Source organism: Macaca mulatta, chromosome 10 (genome assembly GCF_049350105.2).
Source record: "Macaca mulatta isolate MMU2019108-1 chromosome 10, T2T-MMU8v2.0, whole genome shotgun sequence".
In the NCBI taxonomy this organism is placed as follows: Eukaryota; Metazoa; Chordata; class Mammalia; order Primates; family Cercopithecidae; genus Macaca; species Macaca mulatta.
The window spans coordinates 28,295,154-28,316,258 of record NC_133415.1 but is presented as its reverse complement, the minus strand read 5'-3'; the positions used below and the strand labels follow the sequence as shown (position 1 = coordinate 28,316,258).

The following is a 21,105-nucleotide window of genomic DNA, read 5'->3' as shown; positions in this document are numbered from 1 at the left end:
ACCTGGGGCTTTGGAGAACATACCAAGTTCATCCATGCCTCTCCCCACAGGAGGTGGCAGTGACTTGCCAGAAGTCGCTCAGCAATCATAGCCCTACACCGGAGTCTGGCTCACTCTCGACTGCACCACCCTGCCTGCCCTCTGAGTATGCCACAAACCTGAGGCCCTGGGAACACCCACCTAGGGGGTCAATTCATGCGCCTTCAGTGAAAAGCAATGGCAACAAACCGTCTTGGAAATCAACAAGGCAAAGTACTCACGTTGAAGAAATTGGTCTTGTTCCTCTCGCAGAAGAGCCCCTGTGCCGGCATGTGCTGCAGTTGTTGCCACGGGATACTGCTGCCTAGCAACACGTCGCGGGCCCACTGGAGGTTCTGGGGAAACAAGAAGTAGGTTGGAAGTGAGTGTGTGGGCTGCTCAGGGCGCCCACAGGGAAGGCAGGCGGTCCCCTCCTTCCTGGCTGCACAGCAAACCACGATGAGCAGCAGTTCCTGCATACATTGATTCCACAGCTCTAGGCGGTTCTGGCCGTGGGCTTTGATCTTCAGGCTGTGGGATGCATTTTCAGAACTGATCTCTTGCCCAGCACCACTGGTTTGGGAGTGTAGTCCTTGACTGCCCAAGAAGGGGACTGACAGAGACCCCTGGCCTGACCAACCCTAAAAACCTGCCACATGGACCCAGTACCCGCCTCTGTCAGGGGCCCTCCACAAGTCCAAATAGCAGCTTTGACTTATTTGTCAGGAAAAGCATTCCTTATTCATGGCCGGTGGTACAGCTGCCTTAGGCTAGGAGGGCCAGGCTCTGGCCACAGTGCTTAGGTCAGTGATCTCTGGGCAAAGAGCCTCTTCGTGGAATCCAGGCCCAGGGGAGAATGCTGTAGGGTAAGAGGGTGGGCCCAGACCTGGCTGCCTCAGCCTTCTCTGGGGCCTTCTCACTGGCCCATAGAGCAAGCCTTCCCACCAGCTGCCTAGCCAGCCACTCCTCCCTCTCTGGTCTTCACCACAGCAGCCAAGCACCTTGCACTGGCCATCTCACTCCACCTCAGGACCATGCTGTCCTACAGGGAAAGGGCTGGCAATGGGCAGAGCTGGGCTTGGCACCTGGGACTGCACAATGCCAGACCCTCTACCCCTTCCACAGTACCCACTGTCCCGGCCAATCTGTCCTCCCCTCCTGCTCAGGTCCCTTGCTCGCCTTTCCCAGCACTGGGCACAGGCCTTCATCACCTTGCACTCCAGCTGCTCCGAAAGCCCTCTCACTTCTTGATCTACAAGCTTATCCCACCTGGTCCCATTCTGCCCACTGCTGGCCAGGCTCAGCATACTGAACTGTTTCCCCAATCATCATGAGGCAAAAGTGCAAATCCAGCTCCCTGACTGGCTGGCTGTGGGGCCCATGCTAGCCTGCCTGCAAGCCTTTGCTCCTGTCTCTGCACAGAGGGCTACCCTTCTGCCCCCACTGGGCTGCTGTAGGGACTGAGGGCTGCTCCCTAGCACTGGGCAGGGCCCAGGGCTGTATGTAGGAAGCTCCATTCACTGTGAGCTTCCCATCTGCTGAGGGACCCCCTGCCTGCCCCTCCCTGAGGGGAAGGAGAAACAGGCAGAGGAGGGAACAACCTGGGCAGCGAGAGGGTCCTCAGACCCCGGAGGCAGGCTCCCAGTTGAGAGCAGAAGCCACTTTGCTCACACTCACAGAAAACAGTAAAATACCCAGTCCTGACCTTCAACTTCTGAGCTCCAGCACCTAGGAGGAACAACTTGTAGTTTACTTTCAAGTGTCCCCAGCAGCTGGGCGCGGTGGCTCACGTGTGTAATCCCAGCACTTTGAGAGGCTGAGGCGAGTGGATCACCTGAGGTTGGGAGTTCGAGACCAGCCTGACCAACACGGAGAAACCCCATCTCTACTAAAAATAAAAGAATTAGCCTGGTGTGGTAGCACACGCCTGTAATCCCAGCTACTCAAGAGGGTGAGGCAGGAGAATCACTTGAACTTGGGAGGCGGAGGTTGCAGTGAGCCGAGATTACGCCACTGCACTCCAGCCTGGTGACAGAAGTGAGACTTCACCTCAAAAAAAAAAAAAAAAAAGTCCCCAGTAATGCCTGGCAGCCATGCTTTGAAAAGCCCGCTTCCCGGGCCACTCATTCAAAAGCCTCTTGAGGCTGGTTCCAAGTTCTCACATAATGCCTCCCACCTCTGCACCCCACCCCACCCTATCCCAGGCCACATGCCCCTGCTCTACAGCAGGTCCAAGGAGGGAGGGTCAGCTGCAGACAAACTGAGTACAGGGTAGGGAGAAGGGGTGGGGGTTCAGGTATGCTTCATTAAAAGGAATAAAATGAAAGATTAGCTCAAAGACTAGTAAGTAGAGCAGGGCTCCAAGAGGAAGACGCAGGTGGGTCTCAGGAAGCCCAAGAAAGGGGCTCACAACCTGCATCAGTGCTCAGCCATGACCCACTGTGACACACTTGGTTCAAAGTCTTTCCCAAAGGAGATCTGAGAGGTTCAGCCCAGGCAGGTGTCCATCCTGGTCTAATCAGTCATAGGTGGACTCAAGAAGGTGATGTGGGACACTGTACATTTTTTTTTTTTGAGACAGAATCTCACTCAGTAACCCAGGGTGGAGTGTAGTGGTATGCTCTCAGCTCACTGAAACCTCCAAGTCATTCAAGTGACTCTCCTGCTTCAACCTCCTCAGTAGCTGGGACTACAGGTGCCTGCCACTATGCCTGGCTAATTTTTGTATTTTTAGTAGAGATGGGGTTTCACCATGTTGCCCAGGCTGGTCTCAAACTCCTGACTTGGTCAAGTGATCTGCCCGCCTTGGCCTCCCAAAGTGTTGGAATTACAGACACGAGCCACCATGCCTGGTCCGTCACCTACACTTCTAATACCACTGTTGAGCACACCTGACCATGGAGGTAGGCTGCAAAGGAGACCTACCTTTCACCCAGTCTGAGAAGGTCAGGGAGGCTCTGGGAGAAGGTGATACCTGGGCTGTGGTTTGCACAAGGCTGTTATGGGGATAAGGGACTCACTGAAGCAAGTGCCCAGACACCGGGGATAGTCAGGGCCTAGCCAAGGAGGTGGAGGGGATCAGATGTGGCTGCCCATAAGGCCAGTGGGGAGCCAGGGGACTATGAGGCAGGGAGTAAGTACTAAGACCAGGGGCTGCGGAGCCCAGAGCAGAGACAGGCCACCTAGGTGACTGAGCCTGTGCATACCCTTCCTCTCCTCTATGGCCCTGGCCTCAATGCTGTGGCAAACCACTCCTCCAGCTCCATGACCCAGGGCACAGGCCTGGCCTGAGAAAAGTTACCCAAGAGTCATGACCCCAAAGCTGCTTCTGGGGCTCCTCATGAACTTGGAAAAATGTCCAGAAGACCTCTTTAAGTAGCAGCACTTGAGGCCAGCGGGAAGAGATTTGAGAGCCTGGCTTGAAGAAGCATCTCCAGTAGCCATCATTTTCCTAAGAATACCAAGAAAGTAAAGCCTCAACAAAGACTTCCTTCTGGCTGGGGACACAAGAGAAAGCACTGAGGCCAGGATGGAGAGAGTCACATAGACTTTGCTTCCCTGCCCAGCTGCCTTGTTGCAGGACCTGTGGCCATGGGACAGGAATAGACATTCCTCTCTGGTTTGTTTTCCACCACTCCACCTGCACCAAGCCGGTCTGTCCCCCAGATAGGAGCAGAAAGGGAGAAGGCAGTGGGAGAGGTTTCTGGGGCAAAGGGTGCAGAAAGCACTAGCCTGTCAAACCCAACCTGGATTATAAATTAGCTTCCCGCAGACCTGGCTACTGTGTACTGGTGGAGAGTGTGTTTCTCCAGCTGTCTCCCGGGCCCACCAGAGAAAGAGAGCTGATCGATGCTAAGGCACAAAGTGTTATGGGGGCCCTTAGCTGATTCATGCCTGAGGCCCCAGATAGGTGCTGACAGGGAGGGCTGAGACCTGTCTGGGGAATCATGGGTGCCAGGCTGGGGGGGTGGAGGAGGGGGCAGAGACTGTGTTGGGCCCTTGCTGAACCTCTGCAAGGGGGAAGGGGATCTGACTTGCACGGTGCACCTGCAGCATAAAGCCTGCCCTGCAGCTTTGTGGTGTGGTGTGGTGACGTAAGGCAACATGATGCCTCCTGGGCTGAGCACAGTGCCATAACCCCTCACCTCACAGAATTGCCTGTTTACCAATGAGGAAATAGAGGCTCAGAGAAATTCAAGAGCTTGTCCAAGGTCCCAGAGCCAGGAAGTGGCAGAGCCATCCCTGGCATCTGGTCCAGGCTGCAAGGAGTCTGAGGCCTGGGCTCTTCCCCTGACCCCCGACCTATCTACTATGGGTGTGCAAGTCACTTTACAAATCTGCCTGGGCATGTGCTGTGTGCTGAACACTGAGCCAGCCATCATGGCGTCATGCAACCTGTCACACTGCTGGCTCATGGGCACCTCTGAGAATGGGAGGAGGCCCATGGAGCCACTTACCAGATATTGGCACATTTTCCTTGGCTGCATGGGCCCTGAGGCTTATGCATATAGACCCTGCTCTGACAGAGGGCAGATGGAGGGCTGTAAGGTCCTGAAGAGAAGTAGGGCAAAGAATCGCAGATGCATACAGGCACCTTATGCCCTCCCTTGCCCACTATCTGGACCATCCCTGCTTCACAGCAGAAGGCAGAGAGGACGTCTAACTCCTCTGCTTGAAGGCTTTGGGCTGCACCTGCCTCAGGGCAAGAGTCAGCTCCATGCCTCAGTCTACCTGCCTACCCGCTGGCTCATCTCCCCCACATCCCCCAACCCCTCTTTGTGAACGGCCCTCTGGCCACACTTGTTCCCACCTTGGTCCCTGCAGGTCTCCCTACCTGGTGCCATCTCACCTTTCCCCTGATGCTCCCCTGGAATACTATACCCACAGCCCCATGGCCACCTTAAATAGCCTTTCCACTGACTCGCAGATGGGTCTGCTGTCTGCCCCCACTTCTCTATCAGCCCTATGAGGGCAGGGATACAGTCTGACTTTACTGATGGCTCCTCCAGGACAAGTCTAGTTTGAAGCTCACAGAAAGGGTGCAACAGATGCCCATAGGAAGAATGAAAGGAAGCTGAGCAGTCTGACCTTTCATAAAATGGGAAGGAAGTGTATGTCAGGTTGAGGGAGGAGGGCAACAGCCATGGGGCATGAGAGGGGCTGCTTGGGTCCTGCCCAAGGCCAGGGTGCCAGCACTATGCTCCCTGGGGCCAGCTAAGCAACAGTCCAAGCCCTTGAGGCTAAACCTCAATGCCAGCCTCTGCCCACTAACTTGCACTACTCTGCCAGCAATCGTTTCACTACAGCAAACATTGGGCTGACTGTCACAGCTCCTGGAACTCCCCAGGCTCACTTTCCCTTCGCACAGGAAGCAAAAGCTTGGGGTGAGGTGGCTTGCATACCTACCTGTAGCCTTCCGTGGGTCCTGCATGTAGTGGGGGCTTGGCAAAGCCTGTTGACAGCTGGAGATGGGAACACGCCTACTACCCTCTGGGGACACCTGCTATCCCAAGATGTGCAAAGTTGGAAGGCAGACCTGATCCCAGGTGCTATCTGTCACTATTGTATGGTGGCCTGGAGGATGTGCTCTGCCTGTGTCACCCAGGGTCTCTGCCCCCAGGGGCTGTCTCCCTGCCACAACCAATGATGATGATCCACTCGCCACTTAACTAACTCTTGCCTCACAAACCCACAAGGGACAGATGGCGGGGGTCAGAGACGTCAGGCTCTACAACTCCTACATGGTGACGCCAGGTGTGCAAACTATCTGGTGGGGATCCTGGAGCAGTGCCAGCCTATCTGCAAGACCAGCAGGGCTCCACAGGGCTGCTAGGAAGGTGGCTATGGACCTCAGCTGTGCTCAGCCCTTCACCTAGCCATACCTCAGGCATTGGCATGGGGGCACAGATGGTACTCACAGGTTCCATGACAAATGGAGGAATCAGGAGTGGTGGAGGGCTTGGCCAGGGAAGGCCTTCTGCAGCCTTTGGAGCCACGCAGGACCCCTTGCCCCATGCAAAGGGGACTGGCTGGGAGCTGTTGGAGTACAGTGTTCTATAGGCCAGAGAAAGAGGAGTGTGTGGCTACCTGCTGATGGGAGACTCTAGTGGGCTGCTGGGGACATCCATAAGCTGCAGACACATACTTACTGCAAACTCACCCCAGCAACCTAGGACATGAATATCCCCAAAGCTAGACCTGGTAGACTTAAAGCCAACCACTCCTGATACTTCTAATCATGAAAAATTATAATTAGAATGTCTTTGTTTGGATAAAGCCAAATATTAAGGATTTAGTGTAAAAGCTGTGCCCCCTCCCCCCAGTCCTGAGAATCCTGTGTGGTCATTAGAAGTCATGCAATCAAAGAGTTTATGAGTACATGGGGAGCACGAAAAAGCAGAACCATATTTGCATACGTTTCTGTGTATGTGTGTGTGTGTGTGTGTCTGTCTGTGTGTAAAGAAAGTAGGCAAAAGAAAGATGGAAAGGAAATGTACCCAACAGTCCTGAGAGTTGCCTGGGGAGGGAGACTCATGGCAATAGTTCTCAATGGGGGTGGGGGTCTGTCCCCAAGGGGGCATCTGGCAATGTCTGGAAACATCTTTGGTCATCACAGCTAGAGGAAGGCTACTGGTATCTAGTGGGTAGAGACCAGGGATATTGCTGAAAGTCCTCCAGTGCACATGACATCCCCACAACAGAGAATTATTTGGTCCCAAATGTCAGTAGTGCCTCAGGAGGGAACTCTGTTCTACATTACTCATATATACTCATATATATATATAACTGTTCTACGTTACTCATATATATATGAAAAGTTAAATACAGTTGTTGAAGGTGATAGATGTGCAAACCTTCTCAACTGATTCACAACATTAGTCAGAACAGAAGCAGGATGCATGACTGTCTGTGGACTGACCTTGACTTTTCTCTTTCTGTCACATCCCACAGGTCCTGGGCCAAAGAAATGGGGTCTGATTGGGCTAGCGCTGCCAGGCTGCTACTCGTCATACCTCATCTAAATGGAATCATTCAGTATCTGTCTTTTCTGACTGGCTATTTCAGTTAGCATTATGTCCTCTAGGTTTCCCATGCTGTCTCATCCATTGATTCAGCTCTTCTGTCTGAATCCATCTAGAATCCGACTACTTCCTGATATCCTGCTGTGGTCTCCTCCCATCTCTGCTGCCACACTCACTTTTTCTTTACCTGTGTGGACACATTCTCAAGCTCCTGGGTCTCTGACTACTGGGTGGGTTTAACTGAGGGAATTTGATCAGAGCACTCACTCCTTGAATTCCCTCCCTGTGGAGTTGATGTGGGGCAGCCATCAATGGCCAGCCCCGATAGGCACTGCGGTTGGCCCAGGGTACCACACTCCTCCTCCCTTGTGAATTCCTACTCTCTGCCTGGGCCTGTGTAAGTTGCTCCTTCATTAAGCGCTCTTCAGACTTTCCTATTAGATGGGGCCATCTGTGTCCTGCCAGGCCTCCGATGGGCCACCCCCAACTCACTCTTTATATATCAGCCTAGTAGTGTCTCTGACACACTCAGGTCACATGGAGCCTCTCTTCTTCCGCAACCTTGCGACAGATTTTTTTTTTTTTTTTTTTTGAGACAGTTTTGCCGTGCTCTGTTACCCAGGCTGGAGTGCAGTGGTGTGACCTCGGCTCACTGCAACCTCTGCCTCCCAGGTTCAAGTGATTCTCCTTCCTCAGCCTCTTGAGTAGCTGGTATTTCAGGCACACAACACCACAGCAGTTTTTGCATTTTTAGTAGAGATGGGGTTTTGCCATGTTGGCCAGGCTAGTCTCAAATTCATGACCTCAAGTGATTTACCTGCCTTGGCCTCCCAAAGAGCTGGGATTACAGGTGTGAGCCACCATGCCCAGCCTTTGCGACAGCTTTAACCTAATTCAGGATGATGTTCCCTCAACTCTTCCCCTGCCAAACCAGGCCCTGAAAGCCTCTGACCGCATCGCCTTCCTCTCTCCTCCTTGCCCATTTAGTCACACCAGCTTCCAGCAGATTTCTAGTCACACCAAGACTGTTTCTGTCTCTAGGCATGTGTGTTCGGTGTGTGTCCATCTGGAAGCCTCTCCCCCAATATCCTCGTGGCCATCAGGGCTCCCTCACTTGATTCAGATCCTTGCTTAGACAGGTCTTCCCAATCTCCCTGTCTAAATAGTCACAATCCCACCTCTAACCCCTTAACAAGCTTTATTTTTCTTCCTACTCATCACTAGCTGCCCACTCTGTTCTCCCAGTGAGCACACAATGCTGTATCCCCAGCACCTCAAACAGGAACCTCCTGCGTGACAACCACTCAGTAGAGAGCTGCTGAATGAGCAAACCTGCAGAGATGCACAGAAAACATGCTGGAGGGAGCACACGAAACACAAACACTTCTGCCATGTCACGGCTTATGGGACAGTTGTGGGTAGTTTCATTCTCTTTTCCAAGTTTAAACAATATTATTGGTAATAAAAACTGCTGGCAGAGTGCTCAAACCTATTCAAACTGCTGAAATCTGCATTTCTTTGCAGGAGAGAAGACCAGGCCATTATGGGGGCAACCTGTCCCACCTCCTCTGGCCCCTAAAGGCCCAGCAGCATCTTCAAACCATGAGGCAGACAGACTTTGAAATGCAAAATCAAGATTCCTAAGTTGAGAAAAATATCAAGTTCTCCTTTTGCAAACTATACAAACTAAAGCTTGACAAAAATCTGGTTGGTTGGGATCTGCAGCAGCCCAGGACATCCATGTGAGGAGGCAGGGCACACCGCCATTTTGTGGAAGGGGCCACTTTTACATCCACAGAAAGGGAGCAAAGGTTAAAGGCAGGTGAACACCCTGCTTTGTGGCCAGCATGCCCTCCTGGTGCCTGGTTCTACTATCTGTGTGGTCCTGGCTCAGTCAGTGTGAACTCAAAGCTCACTGGCTCCCCCCGAACACTTGTCTGCGAGCAAAAAGCAGGGTCTCAACAGCAGGCCCTCACACCTACTCCAGTCTGATGGCGCAGGGCCCACTTCAGAGGCCCTCTCATTTAACCTGCACAATAGTCCTGACTTCTATGGGTCCCCCACATGAGCCAGCAGCACAGGCAGGTGGGGATACTGTAGTCACAATAGGTGGGCAAGGGGTGGGGGTTCACAGCCAGCTGACCTGTCCTTTACCCAGGTTCACACCAGAGCACCAGCTGATCCAGAAGTCAAAAGTCAGCAGATTCCCTGGTGATCCTTCAGCTGAGCACACAGCACCATGGGGTCCCCCTGGCAGGAGTCTGTCTGTAACCAAACCCTGGGCCTGGCTCATCCCATATCAGTACAGGGCCAAAGAAATGGGGTCCGACTGGGCTAGCACAACCAGGCTGCTACACCTCATACCTCATCTAAGTGGAATCATTCAGTATTTGTCTTGTGACTGGCTATTTCACTTGGCATTATGTCCTCTAGGTTTCCCATGCTGTCCGATGTGACCGAATTTCCTCCCTTTTTAAGGCTAATATTCCACACTGTTTTGATGAGCATGTTATAGATTTGTAGTAAGTTTTGAAATTGATTTGTTTTTGTTCAAGATTGCTGGCTCCAGGGAACATCTTGTAACTAACCCCCTCTGCCCTGAACCCTTTGCAGCAGAAGTAGCAGGAGGTGAAGGGGCTCAGCTCCCAGCTGAGAAGGAAGCAACTGGGAGAGCAGGGTAGGGGTGTCTATGCATTGGCCTTCTTCCTGGACACCCATCAGTAAAGGCCAGAACCTTCATGACAAGAGGTGTCTGATGCCATGTGCTGTCTCTCCTGGGGTGCCTCTCTGGGCTCAAAGAGCTAGGTTTCTATGGGTGTACACTCAGGCCACAAAATCTTGGTGAAGATTGTGATCCAGAGACTAAGTGATACAGTAGCTAGAATTAGGGCCCTTACAGCTATCAGTATAAATGATCATGCCCATCTAAGGTGTGCACAGTGTGCAGGGCAACAGGTGGACTGCCTTGGGGGGTCCAGGGGCAGCCTGTGTACAGCAGTGCCAACCTTGGATGGGAGGGCATCCTCAGGCAGGCAACAAAGGTCCCTCAGGACAGACCTAGCCCTTGGCCACTATCCTCCAGGCAGGGAGCCCTCAGAGGGCCTGGCAGAGGAGCAAGGAGTCATGGGAGATGCTGACACTGAAGAAATGGGCCTCACTAGAGGGGTGAGAAGGACTGTTGGCTGAGGGCAGGGCAGGGTGTGTTGGATATTGCCCCAGCACTGCAGCCCTCACCTCATTACCACAGTAATTCTGCTTTCATATCACTATCATTCTCATCGAGGAAAGAAGAGCCCTGGACCTCCAAGAGTTCCCATGCAGAGCCAGGATCTGAACCTAGGTTAGGCCAGCTTCAGAGCCCACATTCTCTCCTCCTCCCCCAAAAGCCCTGCTGTCAGCAGCTAAGCAAGTGGCACACTGTGCCCTGAAGGCGGTTTCTTTGCAAGGCCTGGGCAGGCAGAGCCTCACCTGGAGATGCCTGTGAAAGACCCAAGGGTTCAGGAGTCAACCACACAACTCCAGACAGGCTCTGCTTGTGGGCCCCTTTGAAGAGGCAGACATTGGACACTCCAGTCCACCAGTGAGCTGTGAGATGGCAACAAGAAAAAGGCACTGCCAAGCCCACAGCAGGATTTTATGAAGAAATGTGCTGCTGTCAAATATACACAGCGGGAAGTGTTTGTTACCAAACAGCTGTGTTTGGAAAGTGGTAACTACTTCCCAGTTAATGGTTCCACATTAGTCAGTGACAACATGGAGTTGTGTCCCCCAGATCTGTGAACAAGCTGCTGCCAGCAAAGCTGACACCCCAGGTCTGGGCAGAGCCACATGCAGCCCCCAGGATGGCATGCCCCAGAGCAGCCGGTAGGTCTTAACTTAGGCTCTCAGGGGAGCTAGGTGTTAACAACCTGCATTTAATTTGGTGGTGGTAACTGGTGCTCAGCAAAGGTTTCTGGGTGAAGCAAACACAGGAGCCAGCGGGAACCACCCTAGACTCAGCATATGCAGGGTCTAGAATGAGCTCAGTGGCTCGAGGCTACCTGAGGCACACTTGGCACCTGCAGAGCTGCCTCCTGGAAGCAGATCTGTGGGTAGGCAGTGTGGCTGTGGGTAGGGAGTGTCTGCTGCTTAAGGGGTCTCTCTTAGATTCAAGACAGTATGTCATTTCTGAGAACCAAGGAACTCAGCCTGGGAATGCAACAAACAGAAAAGCTGGCAGAAACTGAGGCTGATGGATATTGGGGGTTGTCTGGGGATACTGACATCAATGGTGCAGATAGCCCAAGGCAGCCTCCATCCCTGCTACTGGGTGGGGATGGCTGGGTCAACTGGTCCACCTACCCTGGACCATCACAGATGACCAAAATGACCTGGCAAGGGGGCATTCATGGTTAAGAGCAAAATGGCAAACTATGAGTGTGGACAGGGTGTGGGGGACAGTGCAGCAACTGGGCCAGTGTGAGATTGCCCAGGGCTGATGTCTGGCTCTGTCACTCAGCTCTGTGTGACCCTCAGACCAGGTTCCCAGATGCAAAGTAGAAGGGGCATGATCCCACCTCTGGGGCCTGGAGTGCCTGGTCTTGAAAGCACACAATCAACAGGGCATGTGTACTGGAGTTGGGAAGAAATACAGGCAGGGCATCCTAAGTCCAAATATCTAAAATCCAAATTATTCCAAAATCTGAAACTTTGGTGCTTAAAGGAAATGCTCATTGGAGCATTTTGGTTTTTTGTTTTGTTTTTTTTGAGAGGGAGTTTTGGTCTTTCGCCCAGGCTGGAGTGAAGTGACACCATCTCAGCTCACGGCAACCTCCGCCTCCCCAGTTCAAGCGATTCTCCTGCCTCAACCTCCTGATTAACTGGGATTACAGATGTGCGCCACCACGCCTGGATAATTTTTGTATTTTTAGTAGAGACAAGTTTTCGCCATGTTGGCCAGGCTGGTCTTGAACTCCTGACCTCAGGTGATCCACCCGCCTCAGTCTCCCAAAGTGCTAGGATTACAGGCGTGAGCCACCACGCCCAGCCTCATCAGAGCATTTGGGATTTCAGATTTTTGGCTTAGCATGATGGTTCAGCCAGGTAAATATAATGCAAATATTCTAAGATCTGAAAAAAGCCAAAATCCAAACCCCTTCTGGTCCCAAGCATTTTGTATAAAGGATATTCAACCTGTACTAGACCCAAGACAGCTAGTTTTAGGGTGGTAGAATTGTGGTTACCTCCCTCCAACTTTTGATTTTGACAGAAATACTGTTTCCTACTTCTAAAAAATTCATCAAGAGAAGGGGCAGGCTACAATAACAGCATTCTGTGTCTAGTGCTGAGCTAAACACTTTACATGCACTGGCTCCTTCAAATTCAACATAAAGCCATTTAGCGGGGAAGTGGAGGGTGGGTGGGTGGGGCCTGTATCACCACTCAACTCTCCTCCCACCCAAACCTGCTGTCCCTCCCCACTTCCCTTGCACAGGTGCCAATTCCTAATCAACATTTTGTACCCAAAATTCCATCTCGGCATCTGCTTCTTGAGAAGGTAAAGAAGGGTCTGAGCTCACTACTGGGGACCACCAGATCCTGGTCAAAGCTGACTACAGCTGGAGGGGGCTGTATGGCTGCTTGAGGATGCACTTGAACAGAAGGACACTAGAGGTGAGGGAGGACAGGACAATGGTTACTAGTGTCTGTTCCACTGATGTGTGTGTGGGCTCTTGCAGTGGGCTGTGCTGCTCCCAAAAGAGGGAAGGGGGAAAGTTCCCAAAGCAATGGTGAGCCCAACAGAGTTCATATCAGCCACTGCCCCTCAGGCCCACAGACAGCTTCAGCAGTGAGGACATGCTGGTTGGGGTTTATTAAGATCCAGGTCCACCAGGGTGCAGAAGGCCTGAGGTACAGAGGTAAGGTCTACTGCCAAGTGCAGGCTGAGCAGTGAGCAAGCCAGGCTCCAGTGTGGCACCAATAGCCAGGGAGCTGGCCGTCGTTTGCCAGCATGCACTGCACCTTGAACTACAGACCAAAGCCCCAGATGATGAGACTCCCTCCCTCCCAGACCTGTGTCACCTGCTGTGCCCTGAGTAAATCAACCAAGCCACATGAGAATGGTGGTCACTGTGGGGACAGAGCACTTACCTTCTTGGACCCCTGTATCTAGTCCCCCAAGCAGAATTCTGTGAAGTGCCACTTCCTGCACATAGCCAGTGCCAAGCCAGGCCCCATCTCTTGGCCAACTGTCCATTCTGGTTCTTCAAACATTCCACAGAGGATGCTGGGGGGAACCAGCAGGAGATCTCTAGGAGGAGGACCTGAATGAGTCCTCACAGCAAGACCCTAAAGGTCACCCCTGCTTGCCCAGCACACCTGGCTCTCTCTGGCCCTCGCCCACACCAATGCCAGCCCAGAATGGCCACCTTCCTGGGCTGTTTGCTCTGTCTGGGTGCTCTTCCTTCCTTCCAGACCAATGCTGTCCCCTACAATACAGGTCTCAGCATAAAAGGTGTCTTCACAGAGGCACAGCAGCACCCTCACCCCTCTATGCACCCCGTTGTTTTCTCTGTGGTATTGGTCAAATGAGACTTGCTTTACTCATCTGCATGTTTTATTTATTATTTATTATTTTTATTTTTGAGATGGAGCCTCGTTCTGTCGCCCAGGCTGAAGTGCAGTGGCACAGTCGCGGCTCACTGCAACCTCTGCCTCCTGGGTTCAAGCAATTCTCATGCCTCAGCCTCCCGAGTAGCTGGGACTACAGGTATGTGCCACCACGCCTGGCTAACTTTTGTATTTTTAGTAGAGACGGGGACTCACCAGGTTGGTCTCAAACTCCTGACCTCAGGTGATCCCCCTGCCTCGGCCTCCCAAAGTGCTGGGATTACAGGTGTGAGCCACCATGCCCGGCCATCTGCATGTTTTTAAGTCTGCTTCCCCCTTAGAATGTAGCTACATGGGGCAGGACAACGACCAGGACACTCCCCAACACCTCCTGGGTGAGTGAGGAGAGACTGAAGGAAAATAAAGTCACCCCTACTATTTAGGCCCTGCCCAGGTCACATTACCTCCCCAAATCTAAACGCCAGCAGAAGAGGTCTGGCTGGGAAGCCCCTGGAAGCACTTAAGCCTGGGGCACAGCTGTTAAGGATCGCTATATCATCTGCTTTCCAGAAAGAGCTGGAGGAGGCTATTAGCACCTAACCCCCATAAAGCAGAGGCTGTGAAGATGGTTTCGGCAGCTGCATCAGAGAGAAGAGCCCAGGGGCAGGGTATGGTGAGGAGGCCCCTGCAAGATGCAGCTGGAGAGACGGGGCCTAGGGCAAGCAAGGCCGGAACACAGGGCCTCCTCTAGGGCACCTGGAAGACGGGCATGCTGTCGCTGAGATGATGGGTGAATGGCAGGGGTGAGGGAGCACGACATCAGAGTTTGAGTCACTGCACAGCCCTCACAGGAAAGAGTAGTTGAGCTTATGAAATCCTTATCCCTCACCCCACAGCCTATCCCTGAGGCTGTGAGGCCCACTACACTCCTCCCTCCATTCCTGGCTGTGACCCTGGGCCCTCACCACTGGGTTCCCTGGCAAGCTGGCTCACTCCTGGGGCTGGCCCTGCCTCCTGCAGCTCTCTTGCCCATCCCTCCCATGTGCTGCTACTGTGAAGCTCCAATCTGTCTTGGCTCTGCCCACCAACCTTCAAAGATGCTCGGCTGCCTGGGAAAATCCAAGCCCCCTTGGCCTGGCAGCCCACTCACCCGGTGGGTCTTGCTGTAGGTGTAGAGGAAGGCCAGACGGTAGAGACTCTTATAGTGCTGGGGGAAGCGACTCAGGCACAGGCGGAAGGAGGCAATGCACTGCTCTGTGAGAAACTGCCGCTGCTCCTCAGCACCAGCCGGCAGCCCCTGGGGGAAGGCCACTGGCTCCCCTGGGAGGTCCCCTCTCTTCTTCCCATCCCACAGGGTGGGTATGGATGCTGAGGGCTTGCCAGGGATGCAAGCAGAGGCTGGGGGTTCTGCAACAGGCTTCTGGACACCTTGCTCTGCAGCCCGGAAACCTTCTGTACTCTCCAATGGCTCCTCATTTTTTCCTACAGTTGAGAAGGAAAAGAAAGTCACCTTGGTTTTAGGCCCTGTCCACGTAGTGGTCTACCACCAGCGACGGAGGCGCCTCGGTGAGGTGACCAGATGGCTGGACCAATGCCCTTGCTGAGTGGATGCTGGACCCAGCAGCAGGAGGCACAGGGCCCGGTGCTGGCTCTGCCCCAACAGAGGTCTCCTGCTCCATGAAAGAGGCTATCCCAGCTGGCATGCAGTGGGGGACCCAGAAGCTACAGAGTGGGAGTTATGGGCTGGGCTCTGGGTCTTCCCCTCTGAACGGTGGCACAGGCTGTCCCACCTCTGGGGCTGGGGCATGGGGAAGCAGCCCACAAAGGGCAGGTGTTGCCACCACCATCATCAAATAAAACACAGCCAGGGTTCACAAAGCAGCACACCTGCTCCCCTGCTCAGTGCTCGGCCCACTGCCTGCCCCACTGCCTGCCCCAAATCCCTCTCCAGGGTTACTGCTGCTGTGAGTGAGCCAAGTGCTCCCACATGGGCCCTCAGGTGGCATGAGCCCAGCTCCTGAACACCCAGCCTTGCTCCACCAGGGGCCATGGGGCAGCAGTTCACATCAAGATAGCCAGGCTGGGTGGTGGAGCTGCAGGGCTGGCCCCAGGATGATGACAGTAGCCTGGGTGACTTTGGGCTATATACCCGGAGGTGCAGGCTCCTTGGCTACAGAAAAAGAAAGCTGTCTGGCCAGGGAGGGTGGGACAGATGGAAAGGGCTGGGGAGCAAGGGACAAAGGCAAGGGGTCCTGTGGTCTGTGGCTCCTTAGGCACCCAGGAGCATGGCACACACCCTGCGCAGCTTGCCTGGAGGAAGCCAGAGAAGCAGCCAGCAGCACCAGTTCTGAGGTGGTGTGCTATGGCTGAGCCCTCTCCCTATTGTAGTAGTGGCCTGGAGACAGCTGGGGCCTGCTGGGGCAGGGCCGAGTGGGCAACAACCAAGGCCCCCAGTTCTCCACATGCTAAGTCGAAGCCTATCTGCAGACATCAGGTGTGTGGCCAGCTTGCCCACCATCACTATTCTCGTTGAGGAAAGAATCTGAGCATTCACTCCCTATGCTCCCCTCAGCCACCTGCTATTAGTCTGATCTTCCCTCTCTGCTCCCCTGCAGCCCAACCCACGGCTCTCCCTCAGTGTCCTTGCCTCTCCACCATCACTCCTTCTCCCGGAGCCACTGCCCTTCTCCCTCCCTTGCATCGCTGCCCCCAGTGGCGTTGGCAAAGAAAAGCCGTAAGAGCATCTCCCCTCCCCCAGGCCCAGAGCCTACCACGGGCTGCCCCTCCCCCCACTCTTTGAAGTGGCCCTAATGACTGAATGCCAGGAGGTCCTAGCTCCTTCCACACTACACTGTCTTCTCATGTGAGCTCAAGAAGTTGCCTGCGTCCCACAGCTTAGGGCTGGCATCCGTCTTACAGAGGATACCATCACTTTATTAAAAAATGTGCCAGGTTTCCAATGTGTTCAAAATGTGGCTCACCAAACAGTGTAAGCCATAATAATGCTGGGATCAGCCCTGTGCTAGGCACGGGGGAGACAGAGGAAGCAGATGATGATGCAGGCCTCTCAGCGGTTCACATCAGGCACTGAGAGCTTGGACACAAAGACACACAGAGCACAATTTTCATGGAAAGCAGGCAGAGGGTCAAGAATTCAGCCAGAAATCTTAGAACACATAAAGAGAGAAGAAAACAGCAATCCTAGACTGAGTTAGAAACCTAGCTGCAGGGAAGACCCGCTCGGGCGCCCCTCTCTTGGAGAGAGAGCTATTCTCTTTTCTTTCTTTTGCCTATTAAACCTAACCTCAAACAAACAAACAAACAAACAAACCCGAAGAACAACAACCCAGTGCGGTGGCTCACGCTTGTAATCCCAGTACTTTGGAAGGCTAAGGTGAGAGGACTGCTTGAGGCCAAGAGTTTGAGACCAGCCTGGGGCAACAGAGCAAGACCTCATTTCTACAAAAAACGTAAAAAATTAGGCAGGTGTGGTGCCACCTGTAGTCCCAGCTACTCGGGAGGCTGAGGCAGGAGGATCTCAAGCTCAGGAGGTTGAGGCTGTAGTGAGCCATGACTGCATCACTGTATTCCAGCATGGGCAACAGGGCGAGACCCTGTCTCAGAAACAACAACAATAAAAATCAGTTGCTTAGGGGTCTGGGTGGCCTAAGGGGCCCAGGAGAGATGGGGTGAGCTGCCTTACCCACAGCATCCACTCCTACTGCTGAACTGGCCTCACAGGTCACTACAGCCCTCCATTGCCTTACTGGAAGAAAGAGGGTCAGAAATGCCAACAAGACCACACCACGTTTCCAGGCCAGGACGTCCAATTGTAACCTAACTGCATGAAGATGAGAAAACTTCCTTCTACCAAGAGAAAGCAAGTAAAACGTGTGTTCTGGCTGCTCCAGCCTAGGCCAGTGCCTGACGCAGGCAGGGAAGACTGGCTTGGAATGCCTGTGGTGCGTACGCCAAGGCCAACAGAGCACAGGAGCCATCTGATCCACATCAGTCCATGGAAGTCCTAAGAAGAATGAGGCACAGACATGCCTCCAGCTGACCCTCTGGACTGATGTGTAATGATGGCCCAGTGAACTCAGGGGGCCTGGTTATGGAAGAGCCTGACCCGCAGGTGGCTACACATCTTGGCAAGACACCAACAGCTGAGAGGCCCAGACGGAAATATGCCCCAGCAGGGACCTCAAGTCTGTCTCTTTTGACTTCTGAGATCGTCTTACTCAAACTCTACTGGTCTGAGAAAAAAGCCCAGTGAGGGTGCTCTCCACAAAGGGCGGGCAGGCAAGATGGGCAGGAAGCTGGGCACTGGCAGGTCAACTGCCCCCAGGGCGGGCCCCCCCCAACCATTTATCATCCCATCCTGCGTGTGGTACACGGGCATCGTCACTAGACCTCTACTTGACCAGGAAGGGGCAGATGTGGCCAGTCTGGCACGCCCTTGTGTCCACTGCCTGGATCACAACAGGTGGTCGTCAACTCTGCTTTGGGTTTTACCCTCTTGCCCTCAGAATGATATAGAAGAGTGAGCTTGTGTTTAAGTGATGAAACTGTGGACAACTTTCTTCTAGATTAAATAAATAAGTCTTTACTCTTGCGACCTTCGTATTTTAGACTTTTTTTTTTTTTTTTTTGAAGCTCTGCCCCCTGCAAAGGTGAGCTTCAGCTAGCTGCAACAGTCACTTCTGGGAAAGGCTCTTTCCTCAAGGCACCTCGGTCAAGGCCAGAGTGGAGAAAGACAGCTTCTGGAGAATTAAAGGAAGGAGGCTGGTCCTTGGGCAGTGTGACAGCTTGTGTCTGCTAGACATGGTGGGAGGGAGCGCATCTCAGTGCCAGGCAGGATGTGGCTGTCAGATCTGTTTCTGCTTTCCCTTGGTACCCAGTGCGTGGTACAGATCTAGACCTGTTGTGCCCCGCTGCTTGATAACAAATACAAAACGTATGAGCGAGGGCCTGTACCCCATAACATTAATGACGGAGGAAGCAGCAGGCTGGTGATAGGACTCTCCATGAGGGCGTGCTGGGAAGGCAAGGGATGTGGAGCACACTGGGGCCCGCACCGAACACTGCCTAGGCACTGCTGTCCTGGCTTTCTGCAGAGAGGCCAAAGGCTGCTCAAGCACTGCAGACTGTGATGGCCAGGCTACTACCCAATGGCAGTCCAGGGGAGTGCGTGTTAGAGACCACCACTCACCAAGACCAGGCCTGGAGGAGTGCTCTGCTCCCAGAACTGTGTGCTGGCAGTGGGCATGAGAAGCATTCCCTGCCATACCTGCTCTCCCAGCAGGAAGTTGATCAACTTCACCACCATGGTTACCAAGAAAAGATGGACTTAGAGAGGAGGAACATGGCCATGGAAGCAAGAGGTTTCATTTCATGCTTATCAGCTATTGTGGTGACCTTTGGTCCTACCCTAACCTTCTTCACCAATGGCCAACCCCACAAACTGTCTGCTTAAGCCACTGGCTCTAATGGAAGGAGGGAAGAGGCAGGACACTCTTCATGAGTCTAGAAGGGCCTGTATAGGCTGTGCCAGACCAAAGCCAACTCACTCTCTGCTTCGTTCCCCCAACACCCATGTCCCCTTCCTCATGTAAGTGGGAGAGAAGTTCATGATGACACAATAGCATCCACAGCAGTCACGGCTTGACAGGCCACAGAGCACACATGGTGGTCTTACTTGTCTAATAAGTTTAAAAATCTTATTTTTAAGACCAGAAATGCTGTATTAGAGTGTTAAGAGTGTAAGTTACCTTTTTCCTTCCCATTTCAAACTTCCTACAGTGTGTTTATGTCAGTTACAGAATGTCAACGCTGGCTGGCGACAGCATAGTGACTGCCTGGTGAGAGAGTGGGGTGGTGGCCTCATCTCTCTATGAGCACCAGATACAAGTAAATCCACATGGTAAGTCCTCCATTCTGTGCCCTCTTATCTAGTGTCTCTACCAGGTGTCCCCTAATGCGGATACTTCCAACCTACTGGGGATGTGGTCTCATGCCCTTTTAAGTCCAGCCAGGGGAGGCTGGCAGGGAGCAGAGAGCTGGGAGAGATCTTCCTTAGTGTAAACGGCTCTGGCTCCACTGCCACACCTATGTGTGAGCTCCCATCCAGGGCTTGCTCTGAGACTTGCTGGGACAAGGCCTGGGTCCCTCAGGGAGGCAGTTTATCACCAATGTTTTTCCCCATCCATCCATCCCACCTGGAGAGGCAGCATGGGGTAATGGTTAAGGGTGTAGACTGAGAGGGCAAATTCCAGACCTTCTCTGAATCTCAGATTCTTCAGCTATAAAATGGGAATAGTCATTATGCTTTTTCTCTAGGGTGCTTGGGAGAACCAAATGAATTAACACAGTGCCCAGCACAGAAAAGAGTACAGGGCTGGGTTGTTGTTATTACTGTTTGAGAAACACCTGTAAGTCCTGGCCCTGGCCAGAGTGGGAAAGCTCTCAAATCCACAGCTGACCAGCCACAGCTCAGAGTGGGGCCAGGAAAGCCCCAGCCTGCCTGTGATCTCCCAGTAAGCCCAGATGTGGGGCTCTGCCAACTGATTTCTACAAACGTGGCCTAGACCCCCCAGGAGAGCTGGGCATACCCCCAGGCTTAAATCAGGGCCCTGTGCCCCCCACCCCCAAAAAAGGGAGATTTTTCCTGAAGACCTCATATGATTCAGACTAAAAAGAAAACACATTTGTGACATTTAGGATCCAAAGACTTAAAATAACCATTAACCAAGAAAAAAAAACAGAGCACACTGATGTCACAGACATAGCTTTCCCGGGCTGGGCTGTGAGGGTCATAACAACAAGAAGAAGCATCCCTGAGCGCATGTGGTGCTGGGCTCTGTGCGCACCCTCAGGAGCTGCCTCCCTCAACCCTCACAACCCCAGGGAGGGCACTGCGACCATTCCCATCCTACAGGGAGAAAAACGGAGGCCCAGAGAGTAAGCGACTTGCCCAGCCAAGGTCCCTGGGCCACAAAGCCTTCAGCTCTGCCCAGATTGCCACAAGACATCAAAGTGGTTCTAATTTACCGAGTTAGAGCTTCATACCTCTTTCTTCTGTGGCCCCCTGAAGGTCTTTACCCGTCCCTCCTGCTTGGGAACTGAGAACCGGCAGCCTCTTCTCTGTGTAGGCTTTCCTGGAACCCTCCAGTAAGCTGGTGGGCTCATTAAAGAAGTCCTGCGTTGAGCTGGAGTCTGAGAGTGCTACAGCTGTGCTGTCCTGGCTTCGGTCTAAGGGGAGAAGGAGGAAGACAGGGCGAGAGCATTAACCTACACCACCTCCAACACAGGGGGCCTCCCTATGGTGAGTCTCCCTGCCAGTGGCCTGCGGACTGCCTTGCAGGAGATGGCCTGAACACAGCCATTCAACACTGCTGGGCCCAACCCATCCCAGAGGCCACGGAGAGACTCACCAAAGGCACCAATCTCCATGGTCAGCCCTCCTGGTGTTCCTCCAAAC

At 53.2% G+C, this 21,105-nt stretch overlaps 1 protein-coding gene across 28 annotated transcripts in view; it reads right to left on the bottom strand.

Annotated features, from left to right (window-relative positions):
- CABIN1 (calcineurin binding protein 1) overlaps nucleotides 1-21,105 on the bottom strand; it is a 164,009-nt gene that overhangs the window by 46,841 nt on the left and 96,063 nt on the right. For 26 of the 28 annotated variants that reach the window (XM_077950308.1, XM_077950323.1, XM_077950312.1 and 23 more), the window contains exons 27-29: nucleotides 20,694-20,876; nucleotides 14,779-15,110; nucleotides 261-374 (exon numbers count right to left, since the gene is read on the bottom strand). In XM_077950308.1, the coding sequence (XP_077806434.1) occupies nucleotides 261-374; nucleotides 14,779-15,110; nucleotides 20,694-20,876 (629 nt within the window). The remainder of the gene's footprint in view (nucleotides 1-260; nucleotides 375-14,778; nucleotides 15,111-20,693; nucleotides 20,877-21,105) is intronic. The other 2 variants (XM_077950319.1, XM_077950321.1) reach the window with 1 other exon arrangement.